Consider the following 24,585-nt stretch of genomic DNA (forward strand, 5'->3'; position numbering starts at 1 on the left):
AGGTTTCATAAATAGTTTAATGCCACCATAATAAAACTCACTTATAACAAGGACATACAATCGCCATTTATAACAATTCCAAAATCCATGCATATCATTTGATTGCTAAGGATTCCTGTCATAGAAACATTTACACAATGTTGGTCTGAATGCAAAAACTTACTTCTTGATTGTGCAGCACTATTTGCTGTTTTCAGTACAGAATATGTATTTTTATTTTTATTTACTGTTTCCTTTTTAAAATACCATTTAAGTATAGGTCAACCAATAGTAACCCCACAGAAATACAGTATTTTTTAATAAATAGTACCAAGAAATAATACCAAATGAGACATTTCTTCAACATTCTGGCAATGCAAATTTCTAAATTCTACTGTGAACAAACAAATACAATTAACATCTGTACAGATCATACAGTGAGGTAGTTCTGAGGTCACAATGAATACATTTTTTAAGAAATTCATTACTTCTGGATGAGATAAATACTGTTACATCATCACTAACGAGGGGTATCTCATATTTTGTTTATATGTCATTTTATTAAATGTTACATTATAGGCTTTGGATGTTGAGTTATAGTCCACTGCTTAGCAATATCCAACCTCCCTTTATACCTTATATGTTTACTTTTTTCCAAAACCCTCTTCTCACTAGAATTTCTTTAAAAAGTTCAGAAAATACCTCTTACCAGAACTAACACAATTGCATTGCTACCCATGAAAATACTTTGCACTTTTGGAAATTTTATGTGAAAGGAGTTATGAAAATATTCCATCACTTACTTTGGTAGAGTTTTCAAGTGATTTTCTCTTAACTCCAAAATTCTCAATTTTACAAGTCTAGAAATAGTGATATTAAAGAAAATAATTAGTTCAATCAAATAGTTAGTTCAGGGATTTGTAAAAATGATTCGAAACTACTTATTTCAAAAAAAGAAGAGACAGCTTAATGCACAATAATGAGATGCCCGGATGTTTTTGGTCTGAATATAACACAAAATTTATTCAGAACCAAACAGATTCATATTTGCATTATATTGTTTTTATGTCCTTCTCTGGATTCCTCTGAAGAATGACATCTATAAGTTTTTCAAAATAACTCTAAATTATTTTTCTGGGATGTTCAAACAAGGCAAACATCATAAGTTAATTTATCTCAAACATTTCCAGATCTATTAAAAGGTAAAAAGCAATTATTGTACAGTTCACAACTTCTTTTGGCATTTTTTGAGTCTTGACTTCTGCAGCTCCACACAGGCAGACAAATGCTAGAGAATAGATCTCCATCAAATTTAACGTATTTTTAGCAGAAGTTGAACATATGCTTAAATGCTTGTAGGAATTAGAACCTGTATACATCAGTACTTCAAATTTCAATATCATTGTGCAAACACTGACCAGTGATATCATTTAAGCCACGACAATAAGTTTCGTGAAGTTGAATAATAGATAGGAAGGGGGAGACACATACAGGCTAGTGAGCAACAAGTGCAACATCTGTACGCTAATGCTGGAAACCTGTGAAACATGACAAGGATTTGTATTTGCCAGGTATCAAACAGATCTAGGAGCAGCACAATTACTCTGGAATAGCAACCACAACTAGAACTGGTGTCATTTCATTTGAATAAAATCTGCATTTGTAAAAGAGAAAAAAGTTGGCATTTTCTGCTAAAAGATTTAAAATGCTAGAAATGCACTTTTGAGAAGCTGATTACAAGCAAGGCTTTAGAAGTGCATAATAACCGTAATACTTCCCATGAACACAAACATTATACATCCAATAAATTGCAGGGGTATGCCATATTATTTTTTTCCTTAACAGATGAGCGTATTATCTGACTCCCTAATACAAAAGCAGTCTGTCTTGGGATTTATTCCCTCATCAAATGCAAACAATTACATTTTTCCTTCCTGTTTCTTCAACCAGAAATTTTCTTAGAATTATCTCCAGTGTAAAGTCCTGACTCAGTTCTAGGTCAGTGATAGGTCTGTCAAACACATGCTGATAAAGCAGCACTTCATGCATCACAATGTTGGCGCATACCAATGACATTTTCAACACAAACTATTTCACTTCAATATTCATTCTGGACTGCTATGATCATGCTCCCAGTTGAATGATTTAACACTCATTTTGGTAGCCAAATGAACCAGAAGAGGTGAATTCTATATTGGTCCTATATATTTTTTTCTTTGTCTTCTAAGCTATTTGCCCAAGTGGACCATCAGAGGGCAGAAAGGCTGCTCATTCCCTTACAGTGTAAGGGAGGTAGAAAAAAAAATCCATTTCTGCTAAACTCATGCATGGTTCCTGCTGCTCCTTTAAATGATCAGGGCAAATTGTGCTAATTTGGGAAGGGGGGTGTTCTTCCCCCTCTAGTTTATGCTTATCTAACACTTTTGGGCTCAATTTCTACTGCATTTATTTTTAATCTCATTCTACATCTGTCTGCTCTACTGTCTTCTGCACATCTTTTCTCTTGTTCTTGCTTTCTTCTTTTTGCTTAGGTTACTCCACTATATACAATCATTTCTTATCCTCCTTTCTGACTCACAGTGCTTTTTCTTTATTTTTCAACAGACATAGACCACATTGTTATTTTACGCCCCTGCCACAATTCAGTAGCACATCTGGTCAAGGACAGGCCTCTTCCTTAATTTCTGTTTCTTCCCACCTCTTCCCTACATCACCAGACTGCATCACTTCATCATAAAGCTCTTGCTGACATAAAATTCACTCTAATAACAATCATTCATCAAAATAGCGCTGAAGAGGCAAAATCTATGCCTTCTTGTATTTTTTTTTTTTTTTTTTTTTTTTTTTTTTTTTTTTTTACGAATATAGCTTTTAAATAGTCCTTTAAAACTAAACTGCCTTTACATGACATGGTAATGTATTTTCATGACTAATTCTTACCTTCCAAAGTTAGCTGGAAGAAACTCCAAAAAGGCATCATTTAGATAGAGCTGGGTCAAGTTTACAAGTTGTGTGAAGCCATCTGGTAGCCTAAAAAAATAGTTAAAAGCTTAATCTTGGCAATGAAGTTGCTATGGAAATAATTACAATGTATATTCAAAAACAGAAAGATGACTCTCTCTCACCTTCTTTTCCTACCCAGCTACTCAAGAAGACCTTACGTATAGGCAAAATTCTTGCCTGTTCTTGTCTTTCCACATAGCCTTTATCTGATGAAATTCAAACTCCTGGTACATTCAAGCTACTTCAGCCTTTTCTCCCCTTTAAAATGAGGCTTTTTAGCAAAGTTGGTTTTGTTTTGGTCCCCCTCCTTTTTTTTATATTTTAACTGAAATAGTAAAGTTTTTTCATCCCCTTCGCTCCATTTTTAAGTCACAGGATTACAACATAGATTTTCTGTGACTGTTATTCAAAGTTTTTGGCAGGAGAAACGATTGTCAAGATCCTAATCAAGAAATTAGGATAAACAAGGACACAGCATGGCTCACTTCCCATATATGTCCCCCTGTAAATAAAGCGTCAACCCCCTGTGTTTAAAAGTCTGCATTATATGGACTGCTTTGGCAAAGTTTCCTTCACTGTGTGGAGAGACACTACATCTGTCACATAGTAAGAGATCTTTTTATAGATACATCAACCTAGAAAAATGTCATCCTTATTACTTTTGCATTTCAAACAACTAAAAATTAAGTTGGATTAACCTTGCAAATGAACTTGATATTATGCCTTTAAATTTGAGTTCACTTGCATAGATTTTCTGAACTTGCAATATACAAGCACAAGCTATTGATACTCACTTAGAGACTGGATTGACACTGGCTTCAATAATTGTTAAACACTTACAACATTTAATATTTTCTGGAAAATCTTGAATTCCTAAAAAAATATTGAAAGCAGCATTATACAAACAGGAAAAACTGTTCAGCTTGTTTTCTTCATAAGTGAGTTCATTTGGGTATTTTTCACTGCTAATGCAGGATGCAACTGTAAATTCTGATCCGACTTTAGCAATAAAATGAAAAAATGTATCTATAATACCACAGTTTTCAGATGATAACTTAAGAAGCAAAAAAATATACCACAACAGTAATATATCTTGCAATAAAAAATCCCATTTTAGTGATTTATATGATCTTCTAGAGTTACAAACTGACATCACTTGTATTAAATAGTACTTGTGCCGTTTTTTGAACTGCTCATCTTTTCCTTCTTGGTCTCCCTTTCTTCTCTGGAGTCCATACATATAATCCAGAAAGTCTCTAGGCCTACACTGATAATAAACTTTTCCAGAGTGCCTAAGTTTCATTTTCAAAAGAAAAGCACTTAAGCACAGACGTGCAAGGGTTTTTAGGCCTATAAGTATGTAAATATATACCTTGGAAAAGCATATCAGCAAGTCACTGGCAATGTCAATACTGGTAGCTGTTTACCTGCAGCCTTCTGTGCTTAGATACATTAATACATCTTGATCCAAAAGAGTCCCATAATTACTAAGCCAGTTTGGAAAGTCAAATGGTTCATACAAGTACACTGAAAAATGCTACCCCACACCAATTTCTCATGGCTATCAGTCACAGTTCATCATGGTGTACTGTGCTAGCACAGAGACCTGCACCTTTTTTAGAAACACTTACATGTGGCAGATATCTGTCTGGCCTTTTCAAAAGTGCCAGACAGGAAAATATTACACAAACTAGAAAAATATAGACTTTTCTAGAACAGAAATTACTGTTTACATATTCATTACAATTCTTTAAAATGCATATACTTTTGATCTCTTACCATTTTTACTGATATCAAGTTCTCTGAGATTAACTAAGCTAGCAATAGTGGTTGGTAGACTTGAAAGGTCATTGTCAGGTATACTCAGTTTGCGTAAAGCTTGACAGTTGAACAGTTGCTGTAATATAAAAAAGAATACTTCATAGCATTTCAGGAAAAAGTCAGGCAATACAAAGGCAATAAGTAACATAAAACTCTTTGCTACATAAAAATCCAAAAATATTTTTAAATGACATTATTTGAAAAGATGTGTTTAAAGGTTGCAGAGTATTTAAACAAGCAAAATGTGGTCTACAGGAATAACCAGCACAGTTGATTGGTGATAGAATAGTTCAAAAATTGACGAGTTTTCTGTCAAAAACTGCATACCTATTGCAATCAGAATTTTGTAGGAACATGCTATTTCATAAAATGTGGCATATGAAAGAAAAATTTTGTAGTTTGTGGTAAGCTAAAATATTTGATTATATAATTTAATATAATTGTATATTAGATTTTAAAATTTCCTGACTGTGTAGAGACAAAATTTGCTAGCCTCCAAGAAACAAACGAGACATTCTGCAAATCCTCAAAGTCAAGACTTTCAGTTTCAGTATTTCATTCTAATTCAGATTTTCTGAAATGTCCAGTCCAACAATAAATCCTCTTTTCAACCTAAAGTCATCAATACAGTGCACTGAAAGCACCTATTTAATATGGCTGCCTTCTTCAAAAATATCACCATCTCATACAACACCTTAAACATACAACAATGAAATAGTCATGTTAGGAGAAAACAGTCATGAGAAACTATTTAGCATGTAAGCACACTGCATTGCAAGGTCAGAGCTGCTGTATACGAAGACCAAGCAAGGTGTGTTTTTTAGACAGTGGAGCTTATGGCTTCATCAAACCCAGTGTGCTGGCAGGCGCAAGAGCAGAATGCAAATTGCTTGGCTTCTTCACTGCCTAGAGGTGCTATATAAGTAGCAACTAAAACTCCATGCTCCACAGTGACAGCACTGTGGAAAACCAAGAGCGCCACGGGTTAGCGTCACACTTGCTTATCTGCTTTGCTGTGCAAGCCGTGACACTGCACACATGTCCTCACAGCTGGCCAAGCGCTGAGACCAGCCACCTGTGTTCCCTTCTGCAGAAGCAGGAGCTTAACAGGCCTCACTAACACTATGGCTGCAGGCTCTAAAAGTTTACTCTTTTAAAAAGCACCCTAGGTCTTGCTGAGAACATGAATTCACTTGATGGCCTTAGACAGTTCTGTGGGTTCCAGAGAAGAATGTTTTCCCTTTGCAGGCATCTCACAGGTGTTCTTCAAGAATCAGTGCTATGTTTATAGCAGATTTTGTCTTTCTTTCATTCAGATTTGTACACTTGAATAGTCTATATACTCCTTGGCAGGATATCTGATAATGCATAATGATTTGATTGCCCTGCCGAATCAAAGAAATAATCAGGCTAAATATCTTGAGAAAATTAATGCACAGTGTGCTAATGCTGAGTCAGTACTTCACTCTAAATAAACTTTAGATCGTTATGAAACTGCATCTTTCTACTGTGACTTTTCATCATAATCTTTAAAAAAAACAAAAACACACCCAAATCCTGTTTTTTCCTCATGATGATCTATTCTCAAATAAGTCACATGATATTCATCCTTTATATTAAAGGAGAATTACATGAGTAAAAAGTACTCAAGAGTAAGAAGCACTAGACCACAACTGGCACCAAATATGAAAGTGTCTTTACCAAAAGACACCTCAAAATGCCTTTCTACTTGCTCATTTTCAAGACTGCACAACAGCCCCCTCCCCACAGGTCACCAGCTAATGCCAATAGCAGGCACAGAAGCCCAATGCAATGCTATAGGCCAGCCGCCTTGTAGAAATATGAGAGAGAACAATTTCTATACTGCGGTTTGCAGTTCCCAGGCTCATGTACATTAGAGAACAATATAAAACTTCTGTTCTTTACTTTGGCTGAGTATAGCTGGGAAACAGATTGGCTATTGCACTGAAGGAATTTAATGACAGCATCACAAACTATCACTTCCCAGTTCTGCAGAAGAGAAACATCATTTCTTATTGGCAGCTTTAGAAATTAACCAATTCATTTGATGGAAATTATAACTCAAACAGCAAATGCAAAGAACATACAGTTAATTATAATACCTACAGATTCACGTAAGTGAGCTATACAGTAGTGATTACCTCAATACCATTTACACACTGGTTGTATTGCTTGTTTTTAGCAAGACAGTTAAGCACTAGGTTGCAGTCTCTAATTTCAGTAGCATACTTAGCATTACTGATATTTATTTTCCCTACTCACCAAATGGTGAAAGACAGTGGCGGCTATTTCTAGAATTCATTGTTAGAGGCAGATGGAGTTTTCCTGAGTCATTAACAAGTAAATTAATTTTGTCCATCACATTAGTGGAGATTTTACTTAACATTTATAACGGAAAGCTGCTGGGAAGAATTTTCATCTCATTTATGTTATATAAATATATGCTTTATATATATCTGATTACTACTTGCTGATGACTCCACTACATCAAAATTGATATTCTTTTTTTTATTAGTCATTGACACTCATTGGACATAAACATATTGAGATGTACTTGCAGCAGTAGCTCATGATAATGAAGTCAAAAGCCAAAAAAAAGAGAAGTCTTGGCTGTATTTAAGTGAAAATACACAATTACAGAACAACCCTATGCCTCTAAAAAAAAGGAAAGGTAACGAGTTGGAAGTTAGGACCTAGAAATACTGTTCCAATGAGACACAGAAAAAAAACCCATAAATCACAGTGCACAAATTGTTAGGTAAAAATTCGAAAGAGCAATAGGCAGAATTATTTTAATACATCAAAAGAATGAAGCCTGCAAAATAATTTATTCATAATTTCAGGCATATCAGATAGCAATGAGTACTCTGAGTACAATACTATGAGAATACTATGACTAATTTCACAGATAACATTTATAAAATAAAATTTGACACAGACAAATTTTCTCTGGAAGTAAATATTTAAATGCATATTTACTATAAAGAAAAGCTCTGCTTAAGGCAGATTGCTACGTTAAATAAAAGATAATGTTAGGTATTATAATGCCATTTTAATAAAAGATAGCATTCTTCCACCTAGAATATTAATTCAATAGCAGAAAAAAAGGAAGGTCTACAGACAGGTAACAAAAAACTATTTGAAGACGGAAATTTGAGAATGAAATCATTTGGACTGCTGCATTTAAGGTAATGATTAATAAAGGAGAATATGCCTAAGATATTAAAAAATATGAATGATATAAAGGAGGAAAATTTAACTCTTCCATTAATCTTCTCTTATACAACAAGACCATGTAAAATGATGTATTTACATGAACTTAAAACTGATTTAAAGGATTTTTTTAATAAATAGCATTAGCTTCAAAATATTATTTATGCACAAAGAAAAATCAGATAAAGAAGTGTAAAAATAGTCCAATTCACTTAAATCTCTCCCAAATATGTTTTTATTTGCTGTTTTGTTTCAAAGTAACATATACAAAATACACAATATCACAACACAATGCAAGGATTTCATTAGCATTCAAATTTCACCTGTGACTTGGACAGTGGTAACTATCATTTTCATCTCAACTTCATAATGTCGGTCCATTCACCTTGCACCCTCCATTTTTCATATACAATTAGGGTATATTGCTCTTGTCCTAAGACTTGATATAGAATCATAAAATCATAGAATCACAGAATCGGTAAGGTTGGAAGAGACCTTCGGAGATCATCTAGTCCAATCCCCTGCTCAGCAGGGTCACCTAGAGCACCTTAGACGGGACTGCATCCAGGTGAGCTTTTTGTTTTACATTGTGCACTACAATTAACTCTAAATATCATGGTGATACCTACTTTCAAGATATCTGAGATAAATATACCAAAAATCTCAAGCTAAACTGGAGACTTTGCATATCCTTCTGTAGCACTCTCCAGTAGCATAATTAAAATATGCAAGGTTAACCATATATTACGATTAAAAGTGAAATAGTCCTGAAGGCATTTGTAAGCAGTAAAAGGACTGCCACCACATTCCTTTTCATATTTATGGGTGTAGAAAAATATTTGGTGCTCTTCTATCTTTTCTAGCACTAGGAAAGATACGTCACTTCTCTATATCATTTTCTTTGACATTTGAAGACCTGAAGGCTATACTGCCTTCTCAACTATAAATTTCTTGATAGGGTAACCAATCTTCAGCAGTGAACCATCAGATCTGACTACAGGAACTCCATGTAAGGAAAAACATACATTTTCTACATTTGTAAATAGAATTTGTGTAAAATCTCTGTGCAATGTAAGTAATACGTTGGGAGATGCGGAAGAATAGATTATAGTGGAACAATGTTTAATTAAAAGACTTACAAACATCTTTCATTATCATTAAGAAAAAATCAATTAAGGAATGGATTATATCATGCTTCATTACGTAGCTAGCATCCACAGTTATTTTTTCTTCCTCTACCTTGTCCTCTTTTGATTCTAGAGCACTTAAGTTATAGAAATTTTAAATTTCTTATAGTAACATTAAACATTGGAAGACCAAATTTAAAGATTCTATGCAGGAAGTTTTACACAGGATGCACAACTAAAGTAACCTCACTGCAGGACCTCAACAACATGTCAAAATGTTTAGTTATACAAACATTAGCCAAGTACTACTGGCATTTCTCCCACAAGGATACACAGCTTATACTGACAGAGTTTGCTTTCAAAAGCAGCACTACAGATGATCCAAATCTGAGATAATTTGCCCCAAATATTAGTGTCCTTTGGATCTCTCAAAGTACTGAATATCATTAACTACATCCTGTACGAAAAGTACTTTCTCTAAACAAGGACTTCATTGACTGTCCTCTGATCTTGCGTTACGGAACAAGGAGAAGTAAATGGCCCTACTGCTGCCTATGCAGTACCATCTGCAAGAGCAGTGTTTCTACTGTTTGACTTCTCCAGAGACTGCAGAAAAGAATTGGCAGAAATGAAACCAAATCTCTACAGCTCATGACCACAACTCTGATTGCCCATGGCAAGCAGACCACTTATGCAAGAGTAAGTCCTATTTCGTAGTTAAAGGACATGTTGGCTGTACATTTAAGAACACAGTTTTGACTTCTGTATTACAGGAAGAACAGTAATTACCTTAGGTAGCTCTTCAATTTGATTGGCATCTAGATAAAGCTCCTCTAATGTCCGTTCAAAATTAAAAACCTCCTTTGGCACCTGCTGTAGGCCACAGTGAGAGTAATCTAACACTGAGACGATTTCTTCTTCACCGCGAAAACATCGACATGGCACCAGGCGGCCAATAATTTTTCTTTTGGTTGTCATCTCCAGACAGCGCACTGAAGGAATAGTGGAGAGAGAGAGTGTGAGAGAGAGGGAAAAAAAAGGTTTCTGAAACTATCAATATGTTTGGAATTATTCATTTAGAAATAGCATCAAGACTATATTTCATTCAATACAGTTTTTCTAAGGTTTATCTGTAATTTGCATTCTATATGGGCTAATCAGTTCTTCCACAAATCAAGACAAAGTGAAGTTTACCAGTACAGTCCCCAAAAGCAATCTCAACACATCATCCATTCCGCTATCTTGGGGCAGATATCTAATTGTTGCTTTCCTTAATGCTGAAAATCAGCTGCATAAATCCCACGCATATGAACATCTTCATCAGACAAAGTACAAAATGGTAACTTTTGTACTTCATGTTTTGATGCATTTCAGAGTTTGGACTGTGAGTCAAGTGTATCAGTCAGTGGCATTCATTTAAGGTCTGATGCTCCATAACAAATGTACAGCTATATTAAACATATTTCTCTGAAATCAGAGTTCTTTACCTTTCTATAGCTATTGCTAGGATATATTTGTTGCTTTTTGACCATATAAGCACAGAAAAGGTAAAACCAGCTGGTTACAAAACCAGAAAGAAAGAACCCCCTAAGTGGACAGTTTAGCTGTCATTCCTGCTTATCTTATCTGAGTTTTAATAGATCAAGGTAATACAAGGGATTTAGCAGAAATTCCACTAGTTTTTCTGCAACGAAAAAACTTTGAGGAAATTTCACCAGTCTGTTCCCTAACTTCTAATCTAGATGCCAAGTTCTGCAAATCTTCCTTGCACACACAATGCGTATGAGTACATCTAAATCATATCAGTAATGGTTTATGTAATTGCATCTATTCAGCTAAATAAAAATATTTTAACTACTCTTGAACTGACAGAACACGCATGAAGCAGATTTTATAAATGCCAAGCAGTCGCCAAATCAGGAATCAGGAATAACACTGACATTTTTAGAAGTTATGTTAACTTGATCATAGTTAAAGCCAAGAAGGGCTAAAGCGTCACCTTCCATTTTCTAAATCACTTATAATGATTTATGAGTTACATTTATGAAAAAAGGCATAAAATTGGTCCAAGTAAAGCAAGACTTGGTAGGATTCTCTTTCAGAGGATGCCAATGAAAAAGCAACTACATATTCATGCACAATATCAGTGAAGAAAAAAATGAAGTCATGTAACCTTTTTTAAGAAAACAGCATAATTTATAGATCCTAGGATCAAACTGTGCTCTCCTTTGTATTCAGGCCAATTAACAATAACAAGTCTCAAATGCAAGAAATCCAGTTTCACAAAGTCTAATGAAGAGAAACAAGTAATTTCTGATCCTGGACAACTCCCCATGCAGTGAGCTGAGCTTTGTTTGTATGAGTAAGCACAGATCATTCAAGTTACTTAATCCATCACTTGACTGAAATGTAAATACAAAAATGTAAATGTAATGTATAACATTTTTGATAGGTTGGAAAGTACCCTGCTTACCATTCTCTATGATTTTTATACTAGGGAATAAATCGGTATTTCAGAGGGAAACAAAACATTCAAATGTTACATTTCCTTGCTTAAATTTTATTAGCACTTATCTGCCTCTAGCAATACCAATGAAATTAACATACCAATACTGTCAGAACAAATACTGTTTTTCATTTTTCATGCGCTCAAAATATGAAGAATAGCAAGAAGCTGAAATGAACATCAGTGAAAACACAGTGCAGCTGGTTACTTATTTGGCAGTGCCAACGACAGTCTTCCTGTTGACCGATTTTGACTTACAGGTAAAACTTAAACAGAACAAGAGACAAAGTAATTTTGTAATTCAACTTGACTAGATACCAGGTTTGTGGATACAACCTAGAAGTTGGATCTTAAAAGTCAGCTGATGCAATGAAAACTTTTTCATAATGCAATGTATATAAACTTGTGAAAATCAGTACACTAACAGATACAAAAAATGGAGCAATTCATTTACAAGTGAATAGATCACAAAATCTGAAAGTTTCAGCAACTGTGTATTTCACTGCAGAACAGAGAAACACAAAGAATTACCCAGCTAGAATTTGAGGATGCAACATGCTACTCAAAGTTACTCTACTTATGGGTGAGCTTCAAGCTTACACGTCCTTTATTCAAGTTTCTTAAGCCAGGAACACTAGATCCCCATTCTGAGGTCACACACAACACTGTGGCTCAATCTGGCTTCTTGATCAGCGCTCAGAATTTCCTGTGATAAATAAATGATTCTTTAAAATTTCCCCCTTATTTCCCCCTGGAAAAAAGGCTTTTGTGACTCATTCAGTATGTCCCCATAAAGTCTCAAAACTTGCTGGCCAGTTTCAAACAAATTTGGTAGAAACTGACTTTTATCATTTCTGAATTTCATGAAATTTTTTATCGGTTACTTTTTAAATAAGGTAGGAAAAGTCCCCAACCACTCCTCCGAATCAAGGAAAGCGGGCCATTGCTGCAGCAGTGCCCCAGGGAGCGAGAGGCAGTGTGCGCAGTGCCCGTCCCAGCTGCAGCCGCCATACGCCTGTCCCTCAAACCCAACTCTCACTCAATCACAGGGCTGATTTTCACCTTATCCACCCTCCCCAAACCCACACAGTACCCTCTGCCACCACAATAGCGTATCACATGCAATCAGCTTTTCTGCAGTCATGAAGTCCATACTTGGATATTTTAAGCGACTTAGGGCATCTCTACCTAAAATTACTCACTCAGTCTGCACCACTTTCTACCTGACTTCAGGATCACCTTCAGCTGCAACAACGGCTAACTTCAGCAAACCTTCACAACTGGGAAACAGCAAGAAGAGGCAGAGCAATGTCAGAAGAGGGAAAGAAACAGCTGTCAGCGTCAGCAGGGCTGCTGAAGGGGCCAGAGGGAAAAGATGTGAGGGGGCATAAGCAGGAAGCCTTCAGACCTGGTCACCTACGAGTGACGCACCACTGAGGCTTGCCCATTCGCTCCCGACAGGCCACTCCTCGTGTAGCAGGACAGGTGGCCCTGCCAAGCAGCAGCCACCTGCAGGAGCCGCTCGGGGGAAGGAGCGCGAAGCCCTGGCGGCCTGCACCCCTCTGCTGCCAGCGTTCCCCCCACCCCACCCTGCCGACCAGCATGTACGGCACGCAGCACCACTCGCACACCAACTCGCGCTGCCTCTTCCTAAAGAACTCACTCGAGCATACAAGATCTAAACAGATGAAAATGTAAAAGCATTGGTCAGAAGAAGCATTTCACGAGAAAAATGAAATCAGCTATCCAGATGCCAAGCTTCTTTGTATTCAAGCAGAGGAAGCAGCATTTGCAACAGCATATTTCAAACCTTGACACAATACAACTAAATACTCTTGGAATATCAAATTATTTCTAGCTTTTCACGCCATTTGAATATAATGAACAATGGAACAAGTTACACATACTTCAAAAACTACTCAGGAAGCCCTCGCCCCATAGGCATTTACAAAGCTCTTAGCCTTTCATTTTTCTCCACTACTGCAGGAATGCACATAAAATAAACATCACATTCCATTTTAATAAAAAACCCAGAACAATAGTATACTAGAATAGGTAGAAAAGGTACAAACAGTAATGAAGTGATAGAACTGTAATAAAAATAGCAATTACAACAACAAAAGTATTGAATAAATTCATTTTCTTTTGCTCATGTAAACAAAAATGCTTCCACTATTGCAGTTGATTCTTGGTAAAAAGCTATCATTTTTTATTCAATAGAAAATTATTTATAAAAAAAATTGAAAGAAAAAATACAGAGGATAAACAACAATGGTTTAATTACTTTGCCTTCCTCAAGAGACAGGGCAAAACCTGGCAGTCATGATAAATAAAATTAATTTGGTAGGATTAATTGGTGATCTATTTGAAGATTGTCTTCTTCAGAAAAACCAGAATATAATTTGGACAGATCAGCAACCTGTACTTAAGAGAAGATCAATACCAGAGTAAGAAAAGTATCTGAACCTGAATTATGGTGAACCATCAAGATTTTGGGGGACGCAGCAGCGTGAAGTTAACTCTGCTGCAGAAACTCCTACCTACAGAACACTTTTGAAAACAACAGCATGAGAAAGGATTAACCAGATATATCTGTTAAAAAATGTTTTTATATGTGTTCAGTGTGTGCTCTCAATATTTGCCTTATGTAATTAAAAACAAAACAAATTAACAAAAACCCAGAAAATCTGTTAAAAAATCCTCTGGGATTTTTATTGTTCCTCACATTCATTTCAGAAAGCTCCAGTACAGAGTTAAAGGAGCTGTGCTGCTACTGAAAGGAACAGAATTTCATGCCCTCAGGACTAACAGTAATTAAACTCCTTATTAATTTCAGTATTATTAATTCCTATCCTGGACTAATTCCAGTTTGACTAATTACACTTTGCTTTACCTGCATTTTATTCTTTCATAGTTTTCATAAAGCTTTGCTTTTCTCCTGATAGTTACTTTAAGAGGATTGCTACCTGAGATCATTGGAAAGAAAATCTCAGGCAAATAAAGCCAACAGAAAGCCAACCTTTGGGAGGTCGAGTCACATCCATGCTTTAAAAATTCCTTAATCCCTGCAAGTGATACAGAAAGTCTTCCTATCTCCTTTTATGAAGACTAATGCTTACTACTTTTCCCTGTTTAAGCTCAACTAGCCAAACAAATATCACTAAACACCTGAACATCAAAGGTCGTTGTTCACCATGAGTCATATGTTCTGTATTAAACATGAAAAAGGAAATTCAAAAAGCAAGAAATTACAAGGCTAAAATTCTCTATTCAGCTTCACATGTATGACACTAACATTTCAACAATATTCTTCAGACCACATGCAGACATGCTCAACAACTTTGAAAGCTATAAAGTCATTGCTGTTATGGAAAGCCATAAGGAAGAGGTGTTTATTTTTTTTCCAAATGCAATAGAACTACAATAAAATGTAAAATCTTTTTTCTTTGTGATTCATCTTAAGGAAATTTATTATCTTCTTAACTAATAATTAATAGTGATTCCATACAATTGCATTCATAACTAAATTAAATGTACCATTATTCAAAAACTAAGCATAACAAAATGAAAAGCAGACATATTTTTTCCCAAATAAGATTAAAAATTATGTTATAACATGTATTATAAATTCTTTGGAGAAAAAAAAATCTTTCTCAAATTAGATTAAAGAATCTATGACAGAACCATAAATACAAACCGCTATTTATTAGCTTCAAGCTAGCATGTCATTATCATTCTGTGCAATTTATCCTCTTAGAAAGCAAAGTCTTAATCTAGAAAACAACAGTAGTTTTAAGGAAAATAATTAAATAAAATCTAATCTCTTCTCAACTAATGCATCTTTTGCACAGTAAAACCACTAAGCTCTGCTTCTCAGCAATCATGGGGGATCTTCTCCTTACCTATCTAAAAACATAGACAAAGAGAATTGTAGTCTAAAACTTTGATTTGTACTACTTTGTACTACAAACTTTGTAGCTCACAAAACTTTTGATTTAAAGATGTTGCCACCTTGCTGCCCACCTATCTAGCCAGTCCTTCATCAGCTTGTCTATAAGGATATTCTGGGAGCCTTGATCAAAAACCTTGCTAGGGTTAAGATAAGCATCATCCGCTGCTCCCCCCTTGTCCACCAAGCCAGTCATCTCATCACAGAAGGCTATCAGGTCGGTAATACACAATTTCCCCTTCAGAAATCTGTGCTGCCTGCTCCCAGTCACCTTTTTGTCCTTCATGTGTATGGAAATAGCTTCCAGGATTAATTGCTCCCATCACTTTCCCAGTTGCTTCAACATCATCTTCATTGCACTACACAACCGACCACGTTCACCCTTAAGCCTCCCTTTTTTAACAAGTTCCACAGGATTCCTGTGTATTAACATGACTACTATTACAGAGTATGTGTCCAAAATACTCAACCTGTATTCAGCTTTTTGGGGCCCTTGAAAGTCTTCCATAAATTCAAATTTAAAATGTAAGTAATTTTAAAGTATTGAATGTAATTTTAATTCTTAGAAGCACACAATAATTCTTTGATGTCTTTCAAAAGTGTCAAGCAGCATATGGTTCTATAGGGAAAAATGCTGAAGCTAAAATATTACTGTAAAAAACTTCATAATTTTTGTCTGTATAATTGGTAGTTTAAACTGGCTTTTTGTTTTGTTTCTCAAAGTGCTTTAATTACAGATTTAATTTTACTATCAAGCAAGTTTTCATTGTCACACTTCCTTTAAGTATTTCCTACTGCATGTATTATTTGTCTCAGGGAAGTCTTAGCTGTTCAGTGTACTGCCATACTCTACAGCCTGGGTCAAAACTCGGTATGTCCACCCCAAAAATAAATAAAAACAAAAAATAAGGTAACAAGAATCATAGAACCATCCTAGGTCATCTGACAAGATATTGATCATAAAATTATCTGTACCCTTGAAATTTCATTCAGAAAATGTCTTCAAGAAACTGTAAAGGTTAAGTGAGCTGGTAGTGCCAGAAAAGTATTGAGAGATACTGAGAATAAAGAACATAGAAGTCTGGAATGACAGCACTACAAAATGAATAATAATGGCAATCTTTGCCAGGGCATTCAGAAAATATTAAATACATTCAAAGCAGTAGACAATCTGCTTCATTGAGTTCCTCCTCATACATCGCAGATAGGTGATGATTTTTCTGTTCCTTTTTTTCTTTCCTGTAATATTAGCATAATCAACATTAACATGTTAATATATTAGTTCAGTAAGTTATCTTTCAAGTTTAGCAATCATAAATATATCAGTCACTACAGTCAAACCCTCTATCCCTGTTTCATTTCTCTGGAGAAGTCAGCATCTCCAGAAGAGATGAAAGTGGAGTGCAATTCTTTCACATACAGACATCCCCAAACAAGTAGGACCTCTCAAAGACCTATACCACTTGGAAGATCCAAAGTAGACACCTTCAAAAATCATCCACCATCCAGCTGAGTACATTCATTAATTACAATTCAAGTCATTACAATCTGTCTCTATCAGGGCACAATGCTACCTCAAACAACGACACAGCAGAGATGACTGAGCTCAAGAAGAGGAAGCTGGAGACAAACTCTTCAGCTACTATTTCTTTTCCTGAGATCATATTCTTCTTTTTAAACCATATTTTGTTGATGGCTGAACCACTTCTTCCTTCAAATTCTATAAAACATCTGTTTTGTGAAACAAAAACCTTTCCTGAAGCAATCAGCACAATTTGTGTTTCTACAACTGCTCAAGATATAAGGGATACAATTCTGACATTATGAAGGCAGTGAGAGTTATCCCATTTGTTCCCACAGGCCAGAATTTCATGTTATATTTTATGTTGAAAAACTTTGATGATAAGGACCATGAACAGGAAATGGAATAAAGCTTAGCATAGGGAAACAAAGAAAGAAGCAAAGAAAGAAGCAAAGAAAGAACAAACCCCCTAATTTCAGTCAGTCAGTAGCCCTTTCCTCATCTCCTACCCTGCATAGAGACACGCTCCTCTGTTGTCCCTCAAACGTTTTAATTAATTTTGTGTGTTCAGATGATTTACATTGTGTCCATTTTCAATATGGGTCACTGAAATAATTAGGGAATTTTAAAGAGCTCAGAGTCATCTTAATTTTCAGAACCACTCTTCTTTAAAAAACATAGAACTATTAATAATTTAAGTATTTAAAAAATGTAAAGATTATATCTGCACATGAGCTCTGCCCTCTTCATCTGGCTTTTATTGTTTGAATATGCTACCCTCCTTATTATTATCAACATCTTTGTGGGAAACATTTTAGTAATATCTTGTACGAACATCTGTGTTTTTACTCATCTTTGTCCCATGTATAATTTCAGTTAGTGAATACCTCTGTTTTGTTACTTGTATTTTTTAATTCAGCCAAGTCTTTTTGTCCGTAACTGTAACGCCATACTTGAGACATTAAAATCACAGTAAAGTAAGCTCTTGTATCACTAGTCACTGTTATTTTTCATTGAAGAAGAGCCATGTACATCCCAGGAAGGAGCTTGCACAAGAACTAGTGGCTATTACCTGGCCTGGAAGGCTGAACACCAGAAGATTTTTGAAAGCTGGAAGCAGTGAGGTTTTTTTCAGCCTCCTTTTCAGTGGGAATAAAAAGTAAAAAACACGGGGTACACTTAAACAAGACTGACTCATTTATGACTGTACCTAACTGTATGATACCTGCATAATGCATAGTGCTGTATTACCTGGGTATCTGGCAGAATAGAATTTAACTTTCTATCTGTGAGGTCTCAGCCACGGCTATGATTTATCAACAGACAGGACAACTGAGTGTTACTGGGCAGGGTGGGGAGGGAAACTGTGTGTGAACAAGTTGGTCACGTCATCAGTAGCCCTGCACCACCTTACAGCTTGGCCAGACAGTCATCCTCCCCACTGCAACCACAACAGCCACCAGTCTTACTTGAACCCACTCTTCTGGAAGCAGAAAGACACTTTGAATCCAACTTTACCCTTATGACAAGCTGTGGCAGAGAAATCAAGTATCAGGCTCAAAGTATAATTCTTTCTAACATTTCCACTAATATAAATAAAATTGTAGATTGAAAGTGGTTTTTTTTTAATGCAGAGAAAATTACAATTTTCATCCTAATTGATCATTTTAATAGTTATGTACATGAAGGGAAGGAAAAATAGGGACACTATTAGAAGACACACATGAGGGAACAGTTAGAAGAATAGCTTGGAAGGGATGTGCTATGGCATTTCAGAGAAAGGCCTCACACCGCAGATACTCGACTGACTGTGGCTAGCCTAGGAGAAACCAATTCCTACATCAGAAAAACAATTTAAAACTTCAGTTCTTTCCAACATAGAACTTTGCAAGGTTCAGATTAGTAAACTTTAAAAAGGAGCAAACGCACTCTGTGGTTTCAAATAGATGTCTCTCTTTTTCATAGAAGTCACTTTTGTTTAAGTTACAGCTTTACAAGCTATGATTAGAAGCGAAAACCATATTCTACTGAAATTTCTTATTTAGATTTTGCTAATCCTATAACAGACAACCAAGCATGAATAATTAGATTTCAACCCTTCCTTTTGCCTCCTGAAGAATATTAATGACAGGAAGTTGTATACAATTATTATAAAGGAAATTTTCTCGCTCTTTGCTAGAAGATCTGTGACCTCATTTAGGACTTGACTATCATGAGAGCTGGGAAATTTAAAAAAAGAGAAAAGTAAAATCTGGGGCAGAATTAATATTGCAAAATGTCAGTTGTTTTTTGAATGCCCATATCTTAAACACCTTGCAATAAAGGACTCCATTCTTTACCTTTTCTGCAAAAATTTTCATTGATTTCAATTGAAGTTTATTGTTTGTCTTGCCTTGAAATTTCTAAGAAAGAGTTCCTGAAGAACTGGTTTTGGATGGTTTTTGTTCTAGACACTGATGACACCAGGAACAAAGACAGTTTTGTGACAGTAAAAAAAGTTTTTTTAAACCTATATCCTGTTTTCTCTACAGATGATTTTTACACAACCTTATGAAAGGTTCCGGTTTTGTTCAGATTCTTTTTATACAGGAGCTGACAGAATTTCAGTAACTGGTTGAATATTAGTAGCTCCACTTGGCACATTCTTAAAATTAATAATTATGCTCTTAATTTGTAGAAATTACAAGCAGTGTCATGGCCCACTGTGCAGACATTTGAGTAGCAGAGGATTCCAGGAAACCATGAAGAGAAATAGCCATCTTTAGAAAAGCGTGCTCTCTTTAATCTAGAAAATTTACATTTAAACTTTGATTTTCAATGCATTTCAGCTTTTACTTGAAGTTATCCTTCATTTTAAATTATTATCTGGTACGAGATTTAGTATGAAATACGCTTTATTTCTTGCCTTATGGTGTAATGGGTTTTGCTGCCCATATGACAACCAGAACTGATATCCAGAGAATAACACAGAAAATACAATTTACCTGTTAAATGTACTAACTAAACAAACTGCATATGAGCTATATAACTTCCATTAAGTCTGGATTTCTTCCTGTTAGAGGAAAAGGATCTTATAGACTACCCAATTATTTTTCAGTGGTTTATATCACAATCCTTCTGCATTATTCCTGACATACTAATCAGCTTAGCAGGAGCTTACTAAAGGAAAACTGTATTCATTTTGCTGAGTTAGCAGAATGAAAGTTCCAGAGAAAATAGTACGCGACTCCAAACTGCAGTCAGAAAATAAAGTTTTAATTACCAGTAACTTGCAATGAAAACTCAACTTCTACCAGAATCCCGACAGAATTCTGCTAAGGGACAGGGGCCCCTTCTCTTCCTTCCTATTGGTGCTACCTTGCGCAGCACGTGTACGATACAGTCACACTGCAGCTCTATCTGTTTCTGGAAAGCAGTCTAAATACTTGCGAGGCAGATATTATTGAAGTTCAAAACAGGAAGAGATTAAATGAATTTTCAATATGTTGTAACATTTATTTATATATCCAGAGTCCCCAAACATGGTTACCTTTGAAATACAAATAACAAAATGCCTAGAAACTGGCAAGTTACTTGCTCACCATAGTAAATCTTTACTTCATCACAAACCTTTTCTCCATTACCTTTCCCTTTTTCAAGAAGCCTTTTCCTGTTTCAAAAATAGAAACTTGTTCATCATAGAAAATGTTCTGATCACATGTGAGCTTTTTGCCAACCTTCTCTGTCTATGAAACTCTATCTTGAGATACCTTCTGTCCCTTAACATCACTATTACTGACATTATTCCTAATATTCCCTGTATTTTTCATTAGGTGCTCTCTAAACCACAGTCTGTGAGAGTGCTTCTGAGCTTCAGGATGTAGACTTTGCCCCACTTCCATACCAGAATGAAATCTGCTTGTGCTCCTCTCCACTCCACCTTGTCTGCAGCTTCCTTGCTTGCGTAAAAAGAAAACCAGGACATGCAGAAACTGAATAAGTTGACTCAGACACAATAATGTAGATTCCTTTACTTAAACAGTCCCTGAGTGCTGTTACAGGGACCAATTCATCATGCACTCCATGTGGCATTACAGCACCGGTAGTGCTGGGCTTCTCCCTTCCTACTCCTGATGCTCCTCTTGGCTTTTTAATCAAACTGTCCGTTTTGATAGCCCTACAACAGACAGGTTTTCCTATCACTATCCATATTATTGCCATGTACAGTTCATCCTAAGCCTTTTTATCCCTCATTTTGATCCCTGAGTCTGCCTCACCACACTCTGCTTGTATAGGATGGCTCTGACCACAGCTCTCCAACACCTGTGGCCCTAGTTCTACTCTTCCAGTTACCAGAAAGACAGTTCTTTTGAATGAATTGTCAAACATAGCTGCTTTTTATCCGATCTCTCTGTTTCTGATCTTCTCTACTCTGACCATCTCCTAGTGTCTTTCAGTATTTTCTATAATCTGTTCTCCAATCATCACCAATCTTCTTTAGCCTTTCCTGGTCTTCCAGTTCTCTACAAGTGGTATCTTCTCATCTGCCCAGTCTTCTCCACCCCTCCTGATCTTGATAGGGTTCTTGATTCACTCTCCTTCACATCCCACACTTCCTTTTGCCCTTCAAATCCCAACTATGAGGCCAACCACCAAATTCCTTCCCTGGCTCACAGCCTCCTTTTTTTCCCCTCCTCCCCATTGCTATCTTACTTTTAAGTTATGCAGTATCACAATTATTTCCAATAATCAGACTGGCTTTCTCTACCACTTAATTACTCTTTTCTATGAGCTCCTAGATAAACACTGAAAATCTCCAAATTAATTGCATAAATATTTAACTTTGTTCCCAAGTATCTTTTAACAATTGTTTACTCACTCCTAAAACTCATCCCTCCTACTTACCCTCCCTTTTCTCTATAGAAGATCTTTAATTTTACCATGAGAAAAATAAAATGATATCATCCCCATAAGCTCCTATTTGTTTTATTCTGTCTTCCGTCCTGGCTACAGATGCAACAATAATCACCATTTCTTTCACCATAAACATCAGTGCTGTGTATTTGTGCTCTAATACACTTGCATGTATTTTCAGAAATCAGATTATCAAAACACAAGATATGTTTACATATGTATGTTTACATACAAATGTATGTACATATATACATATGTATGTTTACATACAAAAACATCAGCATAACTTGTAATCTTAAAAACTCAATTCCCACCAGTACCCATGAGAATTGGTTTTCTGAATATGAAAATACAATCTGTCATCTAAACAGACATTTACCTCTATAAATACCTCACTACCTATGAATACATGAGTATAATTCCTCTATATTTCAATGTATAGAGTAGTTGCCATGATTCTCTCTTGCATATTTTTAGGCAGAATGAAGTAACAGAATCTGAATTGTGCCCCTTTCCCCCAACTAGTCCCATCACTAACCTGGAGCTGTGAAGCAGCTGATCAAGCACACTGACACCCTTGATTAAAACCCTCCAGGCCTCAGAGGGATTGCTTATTTCATGCTCAGAGTTTAAATGATATTCATACTAGCGAAAAGTTCCCTTCATTTCACAGTGAGGACTACATTATATAATTATAGAAAAATGAACCTTTTCTTTCTTCTTCTTTTTTTTAATGAATTCACAGGAATCATCTGCAAAGAATATTCTTTTCTTCCAGTCATACTGATCTCTCTTTAAAATCTATCAAGTTTCAAATTCCATGGTGGGGGTGAGATCATGGAAATCTACTCTATAGCAAGGCCTTAACAAGAAATATCATAAAAGAAGAAAAGATACAAATCAATGCAAAAATCATGCATGACTCTCAGAAAAAAATAATTTTGCTATGGTGAATGTGCTCACCAACTTACTGATTTTTCACAAGTAAATATTTCAGTTTATTAAATACATACAAAGAATACTGAAGACTTAGAAGGGATGCCATAAATAAGTAGAAGAGCGAAATCTCCAACATTATGGTCATCCAGACATTATCAGAGATCACAAGAGTATCTTTGTAACATTATCATAATATAATCCAGTACTGGTAAATGGCTTTTTACAATCCAGTTCCACAAGGAAATTTGCAGGTGGCATATTCTCACTTTCTTTCAGTAACCCTGCGTTTCATGCTTAAATGCATTTATGCATGCTTAAATGCACTTTTCTCCATTTGTTGTTTAAATGTGCTTTGCCACTATCAATTGCTTCATCCTCTTGAGATGAAATTAGGAAAGCTTCATTGGCCACACCAAAACTTTCTGTTTGAGGAAAATGCGTGCGTGTGTGTGTAGGGGGCTTTCTCTGCAAATACTGCTGTCATTAACCTGCTGCAGAACTTGGTGCCGAATTTGCCAGCCCATAACACATCAGCCCCAGGCAGGGCTGCACAATCTCCTGAAAGTATTATCTGCGCATGTTCGGCAAGTCTGAGGGTAACTGCTGCCGTACAATAGAATGTCAGATTTGAAGGAGAACTCTAGGCAGCTCTTCAGTCTTCCAAGAAGTGAATATGCTAGAAAGCCTGGCCTTTATCTGTCTAAAAAAAACCTACCAGACCTCTTTTTGCTTCAAATGGTTCCAAAAAAACAGGAAACAAGAGCTTTGATTGCCTGACACAGACTCACTTTCTGATTTTTACAATAAATTAAAAAAATCTGTTCAACACTTTGTGAATGTAAACGTCACTTAGAAACAGCCAGCACCAGCTTAAATCAGTCCTGCACAACATCCTGCAGACAACAGTCAGTTTTAGCAGTTTAGACACTTACACAGCTGAAGATTGGGCTTTACATGATCTCTTTTGCAATGTATTGGGAAGAACAGCAAATATAGGTGTCCTGGAAAGTAAAGATGTCTCTGCAGCCTGTTCCATCCTCCTGTAGAGTTACTAAAAGCACTTCAGAAAACAACGCATGCTGTAAGAGGCCATGTTTACCCTATTATGCTAAAAAACAAAACAGAGTCAGGCCCACAAATAAATACTGTTTATGTGTTCTGGGGGAAGGTAGAAGCTATTACCTTATATTCTCCGGGAGTTAATTTTCTAGCTTGTCTCTCATCTCTCCTCTTTTTCAACTTGTAAATCAATACTATTCAGAGCCATTTCCTGATCATCTTTTGTAAAACACATAATTTGTATTACCATCCCAGTTGCAACTGAATGAGAATAAGTACCTTTGAAAAATACACCTGCTAATACCGCCCCAAGAAACATACCTGCTAACATGTCACCTCATCTCTAGCCATGGGAAAATTAAGGTCTGGTGTAAACTACTCTTCTAAGGCACCCTTCCTAGTCAACAGAAAAAGAAATAAATCTTAGTGTGCAACTTATTTCACCTCAAATTAGGAGTCTGAAATAGATGATAGGAATAACCTAGACTTTCCAAACCAGGGCATTTGAAAAGAACGGTAATTCTAATGGTTTTCATCAGCAGAGGGCTCTAGT

General features: G+C 35.9%; 2 protein-coding genes across 2 annotated transcripts in view; both read right to left on the minus strand.

The window, feature by feature from the left end:
- LRRC7 (leucine rich repeat containing 7) overlaps positions 1 to 10,151 on the minus strand; it is a 98,737-nt gene extending 88,586 nt beyond the window's left edge. Inside the window, exons 1-5 of the mRNA XM_062581560.1 lie at positions 9,954 to 10,151; positions 4,762 to 4,879; positions 3,777 to 3,855; positions 2,920 to 3,009; positions 783 to 839 (exon numbers count right to left, since the gene is read on the minus strand). Of these exons, the coding sequence (XP_062437544.1) occupies positions 783 to 839; positions 2,920 to 3,009; positions 3,777 to 3,855; positions 4,762 to 4,879; positions 9,954 to 10,142 (533 nt within the window). The 5' untranslated portion in view covers positions 10,143 to 10,151. The remainder of the gene's footprint in view (positions 1 to 782; positions 840 to 2,919; positions 3,010 to 3,776; positions 3,856 to 4,761; positions 4,880 to 9,953) is intronic.
- The window catches only part of SRSF11 (serine and arginine rich splicing factor 11), a 235,526-nt gene that overhangs the window by 142,191 nt on the left and 68,750 nt on the right, over positions 1 to 24,585 (minus strand). The window lies entirely within an intron of this gene.

The sequence above is a fragment of the Rhea pennata genome, chromosome 8, assembly GCF_028389875.1.
Source record: "Rhea pennata isolate bPtePen1 chromosome 8, bPtePen1.pri, whole genome shotgun sequence".
Classification (NCBI taxonomy): Eukaryota; Metazoa; Chordata; class Aves; order Rheiformes; family Rheidae; genus Rhea; species Rhea pennata.